Below are 12,359 nucleotides of genomic sequence, written 5' to 3'. Positions count from 1 at the left end.
GGTGGTGGCGGGAGGGCACAGATGCAGGGAAGGGAGCACCCCGCCTCTGGCTGGCCAGGCTTCTCTAGTCCTTCTGAGGGGCCGGCTGCCAGTGAAGGTGACAGAGCTGCTTAGAGAGTAAGTGACTCCAGGCCCAGCCAGGCCTCCTGGAGCCGGGCTTGGCCGGTGAGGCCAGCATGCTTGCATCGGAGGTGTCCCGTCCTCCCCTTGGTCTGCTCACTGGACCCTGCTGCCCTGCCCTGCAGGGAATTCCAGCCCGGCCACAGGAGCGCAAGAGGGGCTGGCGCTGGGGGCCCTCTCCTTCTTCTCACTCCTCATCCCAGCTGGAACCTTCTCTTGGCTCCTTGATGGTCATTCAGAGTGAGGGGCAGCCCCGGAGCCCCTGGTCAGCCTGCCCTGGCCCTGCTTCCCTAAAGGCAGCACTCCCCACAGACTCTTTTTTATTTTTGTCCCTTTTTTGGTTGCCCTGTGGCATATGGAGTTCCAGAGCCAGGGGTCAGATCTGAGCCACAGTTGCGACCTACGTCGCAGCTGTGGCAACACCAGATCCTTTAACCTGCTGTGCCAGGCCAGGCAATCAAACCTGTCTCCTGGTGCTGCGGAAATGCTGCTGATCCTGTTGTGCCACAGCAGGAACTTCTCCATCCACATTTTTTTTTTCTTTCTTTCTTTTTTCTTTGTTTTATCTTTTTAGGGCTGCACCTGCAGCATATGGAGGGTACCAGGCTTGGGGTCGAATTGGAGCTATAGCTGTCGGCCTACACCACAGCCACAGCAACGCAGGATTCGAGCCACATCTGTGCCCCACACCACAGCTCATGGCAACGCCGGATCCTTAACCCACTGAGCTAGGCCAGGGATCGAACCTGTGGCCTAATGGATACTAGTTGGGTTCATTACTGCTGAGCCGCAGCAGGAACTCCTGCATCCACTCTTAAGCAGAGGACATTGTCCTTTTTTCCCCCTGAAGGTGGTAGGCGAGGGGGTAGAAGGCCTGGGTGACCGGCAGTGGTGGGTGAGAGAGAGGGTTGGGGCCTGGAAGGACCCGAAGGCTTGGGCTGAGCTGGGAACAGGGAGGTGCTCCTGAGGGAGGAAGGAGAGGAGGCAGTCCTGAGTCTGATGCCTGGAATCCCGTCCCGAGTTGGGTTGGTGCCACTGGCCGGGGTCCTGCTCTTGAGTGGAAGCTCTTGCCACATTGTAGCGAGGTTGTCAGCTGGGAACTGCCACCCAGCAGCTCGCTGGTGCTGGCGGCACGGAGACAGGAGTCAGCAAAGCAGGAGAGCGGGGTCCAGGCCGGGCAAGGATGCTCTGCAAACCCCACCCTGCCAGCTGCCACCCTCCAGGGAGGGGTGTCCCAGGCTGGGGTCGAGCGGCTGGAATGGGGCCTCAGAGCACCCAGCGGCTTCTGCTCTCTGGTGCCCCTTCCACTCCCGGGCCCTCGGCTGTGGGCCTGAGGCAGGGCTCGTTCCTGGGCGGAGGGGGGGCGTCTGCCTGGGGAAGCCGAAAAGCCTGGGCTTGAACCTGGGTCTGTCACCTTCTCGTTGTGTGACCTCGGGCGGGTTGGCCTTTGTCAGCCTCGCTTACTTCACCTGTAAAGTGAATGCAGTGACCGCGTCCTCCTCGGTCGCGCTGAGGACGACGTGAGGTAACGTATGAAACGCAGGTGCAACGTGCCGCTCTGGGGCACGGACCCCTGGCTCGTGAGCGGGCGGGTGATGTGACGGCCATAGTGGTTCTCGTTGCCGGTCGAAGTCCCTGGAACCAGGGACTTGCCTCGGCATCCCTAAGACCAGCAGAAAGCATCCAAGGCTTTTAACTTCAACAAATATTTATTGTCAGGCGTTATTTTAAGCACTGGGGGCTGCTTAGGCTCTAAAAGCTCTTGAAGCCCGAGTGGTGGTGGGAGCTTCTGAAAATAGGGCTAAAGTCCTCGGGCACCAGGCGCCCGGAGCCCGGGGCAGCCCTCTCGTCCAGGTGCCATGGAGCCTGTCCCTTCCCCTCCTCGGCCCCGCGGGCCCTCTCCCCCAAGTCCCTTCTTGGTCCGGCACTTGGCCTCGTCTGTGTCGCCTCCTGGGCCGTCCGTCCTTCCTTGGGAGCCCCGCGCCTCAGATCTCGGCTCCAAACCCGGTGGCCCCCGCTCCCGCCCGAGGCTCCCCGGGCTGCGGCCAGGCAGACTAGGAGGCGAGCCGTGGACTCCCCAGAACTTGGGCTCTTCCCATCCCAGCAGCACAGAGGGTCAGAGTTGGGAGGGTCAGAGGCGGGGTGCTGCCGAAGGGTGGCCGGTGCTGACGAGTCTTTGTGCTTCTCCTCCGCGTGGCCGCAGGATTACATGCAGAACATCCACGGCAAGGAGATCGACCTGCTGCGGACGACGGTCAAGGTGCCTGGGAAGCGCCTGCCCCGAGCCACGCCGGCCACAGCCCCGGGCACCAGTCCCCGGGCCAACGGGCTGGCCCTGGAGCGGAGTAGCACGCAGCTGGGTGCGGGCGCAGGTGAGGTGGCTGCGGGGGCGGGGGGCGGCGTCGGGGGCCAGCGTGGCCTCCTCTCCCTGGAGGAGTGGAGCGGGCCACCATGGGGCCTGGGAAGGTCGGCGTCATGGGGCTGCAAATACGCGTGCCACCTAGTGTCCTGCTTCGGGCTCGGCTTAGCTAAATGCGTCGGTCGAAAGCCTGCCCTCGTGGCATTAGTAGAGGTAGCGGCCAGGGGACAGCCTTGCAGTGGTTTGGAGATCAGAACAGGAACAAGATAGCCTCGTGCAGACAGGTGGCCTCAGCGTCTGGAGCCAAGGCAGGGGATGGTGGGGACAGGACCTCTGGTGCCAGGGCCACATCTCAGCCAGGCTTGCCCCGTGGGCAGGGAGGGAGGCGGCAGGGGACAGCGCTGCCCGAGGTGAGCCTGGTAACTGTCCTTTGGTCTGCCGTGAAGGTGAGGGGTCTCTGCTCAGGGGAGACCGAGCTTAGGGAGAAGCTGGGGGCCGAGCCGACTGCCACGCGTCCGGCATCGGGAGAAACGTGGAGCCTGAGAGGCTGAGCCTGAGGTGGGGCAGCTCTGCCTGGACCAGCTCTTGCCCAGGCAGGTGATTCTGTGGGTTGAGGAAAGACCCTCCCTGGCTCCTAAGCCACTTGGCTCCTCGGGGGGCTTTTGCCCTCCCACACCCCGTCCCCGCGGTCCAGATCCACTTTGGCTTCTGCAGCCCTCCTGCCAGGACCTCAGTGTCCCTGATGTTGTCCTGCCAAATAGGGTCTCGTCTTCCTGGGGCCCAGAAACAGCTGGGAGACACTGTCCCCACCCCGGGCGTCAGCTCCTAGCGCAGGGTACCGCCTTCCCCAGAGGGCGCGTGGAGGTGCCCTGCGGTGACAGGAGGCTGGGGCCGGACCTTTGGGGCCGGGGGCTGGGTGCTTATGTCCCTGGAGTGGATGGACTGACCCCATGGGATTGTCCCAGGCACTGTACTCACAGGGCCGTCGAGACGCTCTGGGTTAAGTGGGGTGGGTGTGGGGGGGCCTCCTGAGTGTGCTCCTGGTTGGAGGTGAGGGCACACTCACCCACGTAATTGCCAGCACCCACCTGTACCCACCCACCCTGCCGCTGTGGCCACCCATCACCCAGTCTGCTGGCGCTGGAAGAGGTGAGCAGAGGGCGTGGACACCGCTGACCGAGGGCCCCGGTCTCAAAACCCTGGGAAGTCGAGGTTCTCATCCCGTTTTCAGACCGAGGAAACAAGGGTTCGGAGAGGTTAGATAACCTGTCTGCGACACCCCGCAGGAAGTGGTAGCGCCGGGCATGGCCCTGAGCGCGCCTGACTCGGAAAGCTGTATGCGTCCAAGCCACCCCGGGCTCGGAAAGAGGCCCTTGAGTTATGCGGAGACCGGGCTAGTGGATGGAGGGAGGAAAGGGAGCCGAGGACCAGAGAGATGGGGGGGTGCGCTCCGGACTGGAGGTCAGACCCACTGGCAAAACTGGCCACCGCGGCCCGCAGTGCTCCGGCTGGAGTAGGGCGGGGTTGGGGACCTCCCCGAGCTGCATCCGGGAAGGCGGGAGGTGAGGGGCAGCCTCTGGGCAGGCCTGGGGTCCCTCCCATTGCACTGAGGACAGAGCCGGGGAGGAAGGCTTTTCTGGAAGGCAGGCAGCCGAGGCCAGAGGGCCTGTTCCTCAGAGGCAGGGGAACAGTAAGACCCTCTGTCCTGTCACCTTCCCGGGCCCCGAAGGCCTTCACCTGGGGAGCAGAAGCGTGCGTGGACAAGGGGGCTGTGGCACACGCACCCACCAGCCACGCCCGGGTCCCCAGAACACAGGGCCAGGCGCCGCCCGAGCCGCGCCCCCGCGCTGCACGCTGACACCGACCTCGCGCGCACACACATGTCTCCGCTCACCGGGCGATGTTAACATCTCATTATCTTTGTTACTGTAATTACATTATCCGCTGCTTTATGCAGAATTATCCTCCGAGGACTAATTGATGGCTCCATGTTTAATTCATTAATCATTAGCATCAAATTCGACAATTACAGTGCACACTGATTGTGGGATTGCAGGCGTAATGAGGGGAGAATTAACAAAGAAAAGGGAAAGCACTCTCCCTCCCTCGGGGTTCGGGGCTGGGGGGCCTGGGGAGGAAGTGGTTCTGTGATGGCGAAGGCTGGGGCTGGGGCCCCAGGGGCGAGAGGTCTGGAACCCGGGAGGAGATGGGAACAGGTGAGGGGTGCTGAGAGGTAGGAGCCGGGGCCACTCCCTGGAAGGGGCCTGACGGGGAGGGAGGACACCCCGAGAAAGGCCAAATTTGCGGGGCCTGGTAGGCAGAGTGGGAGGGCACGGAAGGGGTGCCCCTCGCTGTGAGTCGGCACTTAGTGTGTGTCTGCTCCTGCCTTGGGTGTTATGACAGATACAAGAGAAACACAAAACTGGGCCCCGCCTTGCAGTGTCGTCTGTTCCCAGAGCATCAGGGAGGCCTGGCCTGCTCCTTTACCTTCTAGTGGCTTCAACTCAGAGCTTCCTGTCCCTCAAGCTTCTAGAAACTTGACCTGTTGTGCTTGCGGGGCTGGTCCGAGGCCCCAGTCTGCCACTGGCTGCCTCCGGCTTTGTCCAGCTCCAGGTGCCACCTCTGTCCTCAGGTCCTACCGCCATCCTCAGACCGCCTTGGCCTTCTGGCCTCAGGCCCTGCCCTGAATTAGGTGACTGAGGAGGGGCCACGTTGGGGCTCAGCTGTTCCCATCATCTTTTCACAAGTGACATGAGGCCTGGCGAGGGCGCACGCCTGCTGCCCGCCCTGCACCCTGGCCTCGGCGCTCCTGGAGCCACGGGTTCCCTCGGCTCTGCCGTTCTTCCCCGATGGGAGACGAGAGATTAATTTTCTCCAGCCCAACAGGATAATTACTAATACTAATTAGACATAATTACTTGAATTTGATACACTTATTTCTCGTCAGAATGGCAGCAAGGCTGAGGCACACCAGACGGCATCCGCGGCCTGGCACGTGGGTGCGGGGTCTGACCAGGAGGGCAGGGGCTGGGATGGCCAAGGAGGGGGCTCGGCAGTGATGGGGAGTCAGCCCCTGCCCCCCGCTTCTGGCTCCCCATCCCAGGGAGGGGACAGAGGCATGCCTGTGTGTCCTTGGAGAGAGGAAGGGCGTGAAGCCTGCTCCCAGGGGGGCCCGTGAGAGGCCTCTGTTCTCCAGGGAGCCTGGCCAGGATCGGGCGAGCCCAGAGCCCCTCATCTGGGGTCAGCATCCAGCTGGCGGATCAGCATCCAGCTGGCGTTCCCCCAGTTCTGCCTGTGGCCGTGCTGTCAGGAGAGTCTGTGGGTGCTCCCAACCCCCGCCCCGGCCTCCCCTCCCAGTCTGACCCTTCCACCCCCAGGTGCCCCCCACTCGGCCAGCAGCCCGGCCTGGGCTGGCCCGCGCCCAGAGGGGCTGCACCAGCGCTCCTGCTCCATTTCCAGCGCCGACCAGTGGAGTGAGGCTGCTGCCCTGCCCCCAGGTACGCTGGAGCGGTTAAGCCAGAGGAGGGCGAGCCGGGGAGGCCGAGCCGGGGAACGGGCCCGCGGAGCCCTCCAGGGCTGCTGCGGAGTCTGCGCACTGCAGGGCCGGTGCCCCCCCCCCCCAGGGGACCTGGAGGCGGGCGTCTAGCCCCGTGCTTTCCCCGGGCCCTGCCAGCGGCTGGCGCTAGAGACCCTCCTTCTGCAGCTCTGCCCGCCCACTGCTGTCCCCAGGCGGCGCTGGTGGCGCCCGCATCCCCATCAGCCCCCTGCGCAGCCAGCTCATCAGCCTCGCCACGGGGGACGGGGAGCGACTGAGTGGGGCGGTCGGAGGCTGCGGGCTTTGAACACGCGTGGAGACGGGGTCAGGGAGTTGTCCTTCCCGCGCCGCCTCGTGGGATTTCGGCCGCGGTTAGAACCCCTCCCTGTCCCGCCCCCACCCCTGCTCCCTCGCTCTTCTCGCTGTCGGTGGCCCTGCTCACCTCCACGCTTCTCCTGCCTCTTCCAAAAGCACCTCCCCGCATCCTCACCCTTTGCCCCGAATCCATCAGCAGGTCTGGAGCCTAAAGGGAAGTGGGCACAACTCTGCCCTCCTTTCCTCTTGGGGGGAGGCTCCCCTGGGGGCCTGGCACACCTGCCGCTCCCCGTCCCCTGTGCGTCTCCCTGCTTTGCATCCCGGAGATGGAGACGCATCCCAGGCCCCCACCCCCGTGGGAGCGCTGGCCCCCAGCTCTGACCTGGGGGAGGCGCTGGGCACCCACAGCCTGGCCTGGCCTGGCCCAGCCCCCCAGGGGGTGGTCGTGCATGGAGGCCTGGGAGGGGAGCCCTTCCGGGGTCGCGGCCCGTGCTGTGGGCCCCTCTGTGGAGCCTGGAAGGAGGAAGGCAGGCAGGGAGGGAGGGCGCGCGTCTGCCTCTAATGAAGTTTGACATTTAGTGGTGAGCGCCGGGCGGGGTGTGGGAGACGGGAGCTTGATTAGCGCGCTCTAATTGACAGTAATTAGGCAGCTCCCTGATTGTTTCTAATTCTGCTATTAATTGTGAGGAGCGGGGAGTGTGATTGAGGATAAATTTGGTGCGGAGCTGCTGGGGCTTCAGCGCCCTGTGAGCGAGCTCCCTGGCCGCCTTCCACCCTCCGGGCTGCAGAAGCAACACGCTCTCGCCACCCCCCCTTTTCCTCTACCGTGGGACGCCTCGGGGTGGGACTCGCTGGGCAGGCCCCTTCCGGGGCTGGGCCAGGGCGTGCAGGGTTCGATGGCCCAGCTGCAGTTCAGGGGGGAGCCCCCAGTGCCCAGGGCAGGACCGTGCTCGCCCTCCCTCGGCCCACACGTCTCCACTCTCCCTCACCAGCCAGTGGCCCCGCTGAGGTGCTCGGTTCCAGCCCCAAGCTGGAGCCTCCCCCATCTCCCCACTCCAACCGGAAGAAGCACCGGAGGAAAAAGAGCACCGGGACCCCCCGACCAGACGGCCCCAGCAGTGCTGCTGAAGGTTAGGGGGCCCCCAGGGAAACCGGGGCACAGGAGGTGGGCAGCGGGACTTGGGGGTAGTACCCGAAAGGTAACAGCCTTCTCTCTCTGTTCCATTAAGCCCTTTCTAAGAATGAGTCCCAGGAAAAGCAGCTCCACAACTCTTGGTCGCCTAGACCTGGTATCTTAGAAAAGCTCTTTCTTCCGCCTGACTTACAGCCTTTTGGTTAAAGTGGGAGCTTAGTCCCTTTACTCTTCTAGAAGGTAAAAGACAGGCTGCTACTCCAGGAGCTCATCCCAAACTTGCGGGCAGGCCCTGTTTTCTGTGTCTCTTGTATCACCCACTGGGTTTCGTGAGTGTTGGGCGCGAAATAGGTGCTTATTACGTGTGCATGTTGGGCTAAGTCTCTCCTTAGCCGCCTTTAGGCTGTGGGGTTCCAGCTTCTCGAACGTTTTTCCACAGGTCCCTTCTCATAATCCTTTATTAATCATAGGGCTGCTGCTCTGGCTTCCCCCGAGAGTCCTGAGCAGGCCGCCTCGCTGCTGGGAGTCCCTTGCTTCTAGATGAGTGTAACTTACACTGATGCACAGTTGCTGGTTTCTGCTCGGATTGTCAGGGTTAGGGGTGTGGGTGGACGGGGGAAGACCACCTCCAGGGGAAGAGCCAGCTCTCCCAGCCAGCCACCCGGCAAGGGGTCCACCTGTACCCTGGAACCGAGCCCCCACGGCGGGTCGAGGTGATGTAGTTTGGAGACGGCTGGAAGCAGGGCGAGGTGGGATGGTGGAGCCCGGGGGAAGAAAGGGACCAGTTTGTCTATGAAGACAGTTCCGTTAAGGGCGCCTTAGAGCAAGAGCCTGGCGGGAGGACTTCCGGGGGACGTCGGCGTTGCTGGGTGCGAGCCTGCCCTAGAAGAACGTGTGGCTCACCCGTGGGCCTCCACATGGGCACCTGGCGCTCCGGCCCCCACGGCTCTCGTGCTGCTCGTTAGGAATCTCTCGCCCATGGGGTGGTGACCACGGGAGTGGAATTCACATGGCCTGGCGTCGAGGGGCCTGGGGAGCAGAGCGTGGCATGGTTTCACCACGTGGCTTGGGGTCACAGTTCAGCTCACAGTGCTTGTCCCTGCAGATGTCCTCAGGTCCCTGTCTGCTCACGCAGCCCAGTTCGTTAGTGGAGGACACCCCCTCCTCTCGCCATCCGCTTGGCCTCCCTGCCTGCCTGTGCCAGGGTGGTGGGGGAGGGGCCGGCTCCCAGGAGCCCCACGCTGACGCCGTCAGGAATATTGGGTTTAATGAGCTGCAAAATGAGGCGGCTGCAGCTGACATGTACGGATGGTGCCCGCACCCGCCTCCCCCCAGCATCGCCTCCGAGCGCCCATCACGCCCTCTCCACATGCTCGGCGCCGCTTTCTCCAGGAAGCACCCTTGGGTTTCCAGACCCATTCCTGGCGGTGCCCAGGATGCCCAACCTGGGCACCCACCCTCACTTTTTCACGCAGGCTCCACAGGTGCCTAGGACGGTGGTTTGAAGGCCACAGGATTTCTCCTTGGAATCTGCCCTGGAGCACGTGGTCCTTGAGGCAGGGGGCTGGGAGTGGATGGACTTGTGGCCTGGCCGTGTCCCTGGACGGGCAGGCCAACAAGGGCTCTCCCCTGATGGCAGTACGTGTCCCTGTGCCCACAGAGGCGGAGGAGTCGTTTGAGTTTGTGGTGGTGTCGCTCACCGGGCAGACGTGGCACTTCGAGGCCTCGACGGCAGAGGAGCGGGAGCTGTGGGTGCAGAGCGTGCAGGCCCAGATCCTCGCCAGCCTACAGGGCTGCCGCAGTGCTAAGGACAAGGTTGGCACGGGGGCCAGGGGTGGGGTGGGACCGTACCTTTGCCATGTGACTGACCAGCCACCCCTCTCCCCGCGAGGCAGACCCGCCTGGGGAACCAGAACTCGGCGCTGGCGGTGCAGGCCGTCCGCACTGTTCGCGGCAACAGCTTCTGCATCGACTGTGACGCCCCCAGTGAGTGCCGGGGGGCGACGGGGTCTGGGTTGAGGGTGGCAAGAGGGCGCTTGGCCGGCTTTCTAGAGGGAGCATCTCAAGAGGCTTCTAGCAGGCCGAGAAAGGGGGTTGGGGGGCTCGCCTGGTGGCCTGGCAAGGGGCTCATCTGGCGGCCCGTGGGTCTCATCATGCCTTCTCCCCAGACCCAGACTGGGCCAGCCTGAACCTGGGCGCCCTCATGTGCATCGAATGCTCGGGGACCCACCGGCACTTGGGGGCTCACCTGTCGCGGGTCCGCTCCCTCGACCTCGACGACTGGCCGCCTGAGCTGCTGGCCGTCATGACCGCCATGGGCAATGCCCTGGCCAACAGCGTCTGGGAGGGGGCCCTGGATGGCTACGCGAAGCCGGGGCCCGACGCCTGCAGGTGAGGGGATGGGGCTCCGAGGCCGGCCAGGGAGGGAGGGAGGGGACAAAGGGGGTCCTGCCCGTGGCGGGGGCGGGGGGGGCCGGGGATGGTGCCAGGGGGCCGTGACAGTGCTACAAGGGTTAAGAGTGGCTGTTGTCGCTCTGCTTGGCAGTTGGCCCCTGGGGGTGCCCCTCCCCCCGCCTGTCACTCAGCCTCACAACAACGGGCCCTTTCTGAGCCCTTATCAGCAGGTCAGGGGGCCAGCAGGCCGCGCATGCGCAGGCCCCTATCGCTCTGTGGCTCCAAGGCCACGGCCGAGCTCGGAGATGGGGAGAATGGGCGGCAGATAGGGTGTGCGTGGCCCCCGGTGCGGGCCCCCACCTCCTTGGTTGCTGCAGGGCCAGATAAGCCTCCGTGGGGGCCCTGCCTGGAATCTGCCCGCCCTCTCAGCCCCCCACGGCCCCGGGGGGGCCTCCCCTTCCCCTCGGTTCCTTTTCCGCCTCTTCCACACCCTTCGGTTACCTGCTGCCCCCCGACCACCCTCGGGGTCTGGGCTCGTCTCTGCTCCACCGCCCTCTCTCCCAGTCTCCCCCCTCGCCCCCGTGACCACCCTCCCCGGCCCCACCTGCTCGCGGTCAGGGTCACCGTGCCGACCCTGTGCCTGCAGGGAGGAGAAGGAGCGCTGGATCCGGGCCAAGTACGAGCAGAAGCTCTTCCTGGCCCCGCTGCCGAGCTCGGACGTGCCGCTGGGGCAGCAGCTGCTGCGGGCCGTGGTGGAGGACGACCTGCGGCTGCTGGTGATGCTCCTGGCCCACGGGTCCAAGGAAGAGGTGAACGAGACCTACGGGGACGGGGACGGGCGAACCGCCCTGCACCTCTCCAGCGCCATGGCCAACGTCGTCTTCACGCAGCTGCTCATCTGGGTGAGTGGCGGCCTGGCCGTCCCGGGCCCAGCTTTGCGGGCCCCTCTCACCTCCCTGGTGTCCTTCCCGCCCCAGCCCTCTCCTTTTTGTCCCCGAGAGCCCAGGCCTGTCCTGTGTGTCCCGCCCGCAGTAAGCGTGTGCTTTCTTCTGCAGTACGGGGTGGACGTGCGGAGCCGGGACGCCCGGGGCCTGACCCCGCTGGCCTACGCGCGCCGGGCCGGCAGCCAGGAGTGTGCGGACATCCTGATCCAGCACGGCTGCCCCAGCGAGGGCTGCGCCTTAGCCCCGGCCCCCAGCCGAGAGCCCGCCAACGGCACCAACGCGTCCGCGGAGCTGCACCGAAGCCCAAGCATCCTGTAAGGCCCAGGAAGAGGGCAGAGGGGCTGAAAGGACACCTGGGCCGGGGGCCCCACCTCCCTGCAGGCCCTGGGGTGGCAGAGACACAGAGACTGAGACGCAGGGACGTGCAGGAGGGAAGGAGGAGAGGAGAATGGGCAGAGGCAGCGAGAAGAGCCGACGGGGGAGGGGAACGAAGGAGCCGAGACGGGCTGCGGCTCAGGACAGCGGCGACGGCCCCCTGCCCTACGGCACCACCCAGAAGGGACAGGACCCTTGGGAGGTGCTGGGAGGAGAAGGGGCAGGACCTCGCCCTCCTCCAGACTCCTACCTTCTAGCGCCTGCCCCCTGCAGCCTCTCCGGAGACGGAGCCTGGGCGGCAGCGGCTGAGTGACCTGCGAGTCCTGTGTAAATGTGTACATTGGAATATTTATGTTTGTGTACATATCTGGTGTGTTTGTGTGTGTGTGTGTGCGCGCGCGCGTGCGTGACGAGCCAATAAACCAGACTGCGTGTGGCCTTGTCCTCCTGTGTCTCCTTGCTCTTCCTGAGACACTCCTCGTCACTCCTTCTGGGTCCCTGGCTTCTCATCCTCACTGTGCCTTAAGGAGTCTCTTCTCCCCTCAACCCCTCTGCCGGGCAGGTGCTGGTGTTGGCAGTGAACCTGACCCCTGGGGCAGGGGGCGTGGTGAGCTCTGTGCTCCCTGCTGTGAGCCTCCTGCGCTGCCCCCACCCACTGACCACCCGGCGGCTTTTCCGCTGGTTTCCTTATTTCCATTCGTGTTCTGTCCAGTAAGCACATGCCACACCCTGAGCTGGCCAGAGCTCACCCAGACCAGAGACCCGCTTCCTAGGAGCCTGGGAACCCGGGGCTCCTCCAGTCAGTGCCTGGGAAGAGGAGTCTCAGGACGGCGTGGGATGAGTGGCTGCACATTTCTTAGGTCAGTGCTTCTCCTGGGACACAGGCCTTGGCTTTGCTCTGGAGGAACAGGGAGGAGGTGGGTCCCCAGTGGCAGAGCAGCCTCCTGGCTCCCACCAGTATCTTCCCAAACTGGGGGCAGAGGCCAGAGCTGCTGCTTTTCCCCTGACTACCCCTTGGTGGTTCCAGAAAGACGACCAGGGGCCCCTCTGTACCTGTGCTGCAGGCTGAGGACCTGCTGGGTCAGGGCCCCGCCTCCAGGAAGCCTGCTCTTCCCTCTCCTGGAGCCGCTCCGCTGACAACCCTGCTACATTGGGTGTGGTGGCTGGCGCTCTGCATGGGCACTT

The 12,359-nt window shown here is 64.5% G+C and overlaps 1 protein-coding gene across 5 annotated transcripts in view; it reads left to right on the top strand.

Annotated features, from left to right (window-relative positions):
• AGAP3 (ArfGAP with GTPase domain, ankyrin repeat and PH domain 3) overlaps positions 1–11,618 on the top strand; it is a 57,186-nt gene extending 45,568 nt beyond the window's left edge. For 2 of the 5 annotated variants that reach the window (XM_047763804.1, XM_047763801.1), the window contains exons 11-18: positions 2,324–2,492; positions 5,857–5,976; positions 7,322–7,459; positions 9,122–9,276; positions 9,357–9,447; positions 9,630–9,852; positions 10,502–10,757; positions 10,911–11,618. In XM_047763804.1, coding sequence (XP_047619760.1) covers positions 2,324–2,492; positions 5,857–5,976; positions 7,322–7,459; positions 9,122–9,276; positions 9,357–9,447; positions 9,630–9,852; positions 10,502–10,757; positions 10,911–11,117 — 1,359 coding nt within the window. In that variant the 3' untranslated portion in view covers positions 11,118–11,618. The remainder of the gene's footprint in view (positions 1–2,323; positions 2,493–5,856; positions 5,977–7,321; positions 7,460–9,121; positions 9,277–9,356; positions 9,448–9,629; positions 9,853–10,501; positions 10,758–10,910) is intronic. The other 3 variants (XM_047763805.1, XM_047763803.1, XM_047763802.1) reach the window with 2 other exon arrangements.
• Positions 11,619–12,359: the final 741 nt, after the last annotated feature.

Source organism: Phacochoerus africanus, chromosome 16, assembly GCF_016906955.1.
Source record: "Phacochoerus africanus isolate WHEZ1 chromosome 16, ROS_Pafr_v1, whole genome shotgun sequence".
NCBI classification, from domain to species: Eukaryota; Metazoa; Chordata; class Mammalia; order Artiodactyla; family Suidae; genus Phacochoerus; species Phacochoerus africanus.
This window is presented reverse-complemented; position numbering and strand designations above follow the sequence as displayed.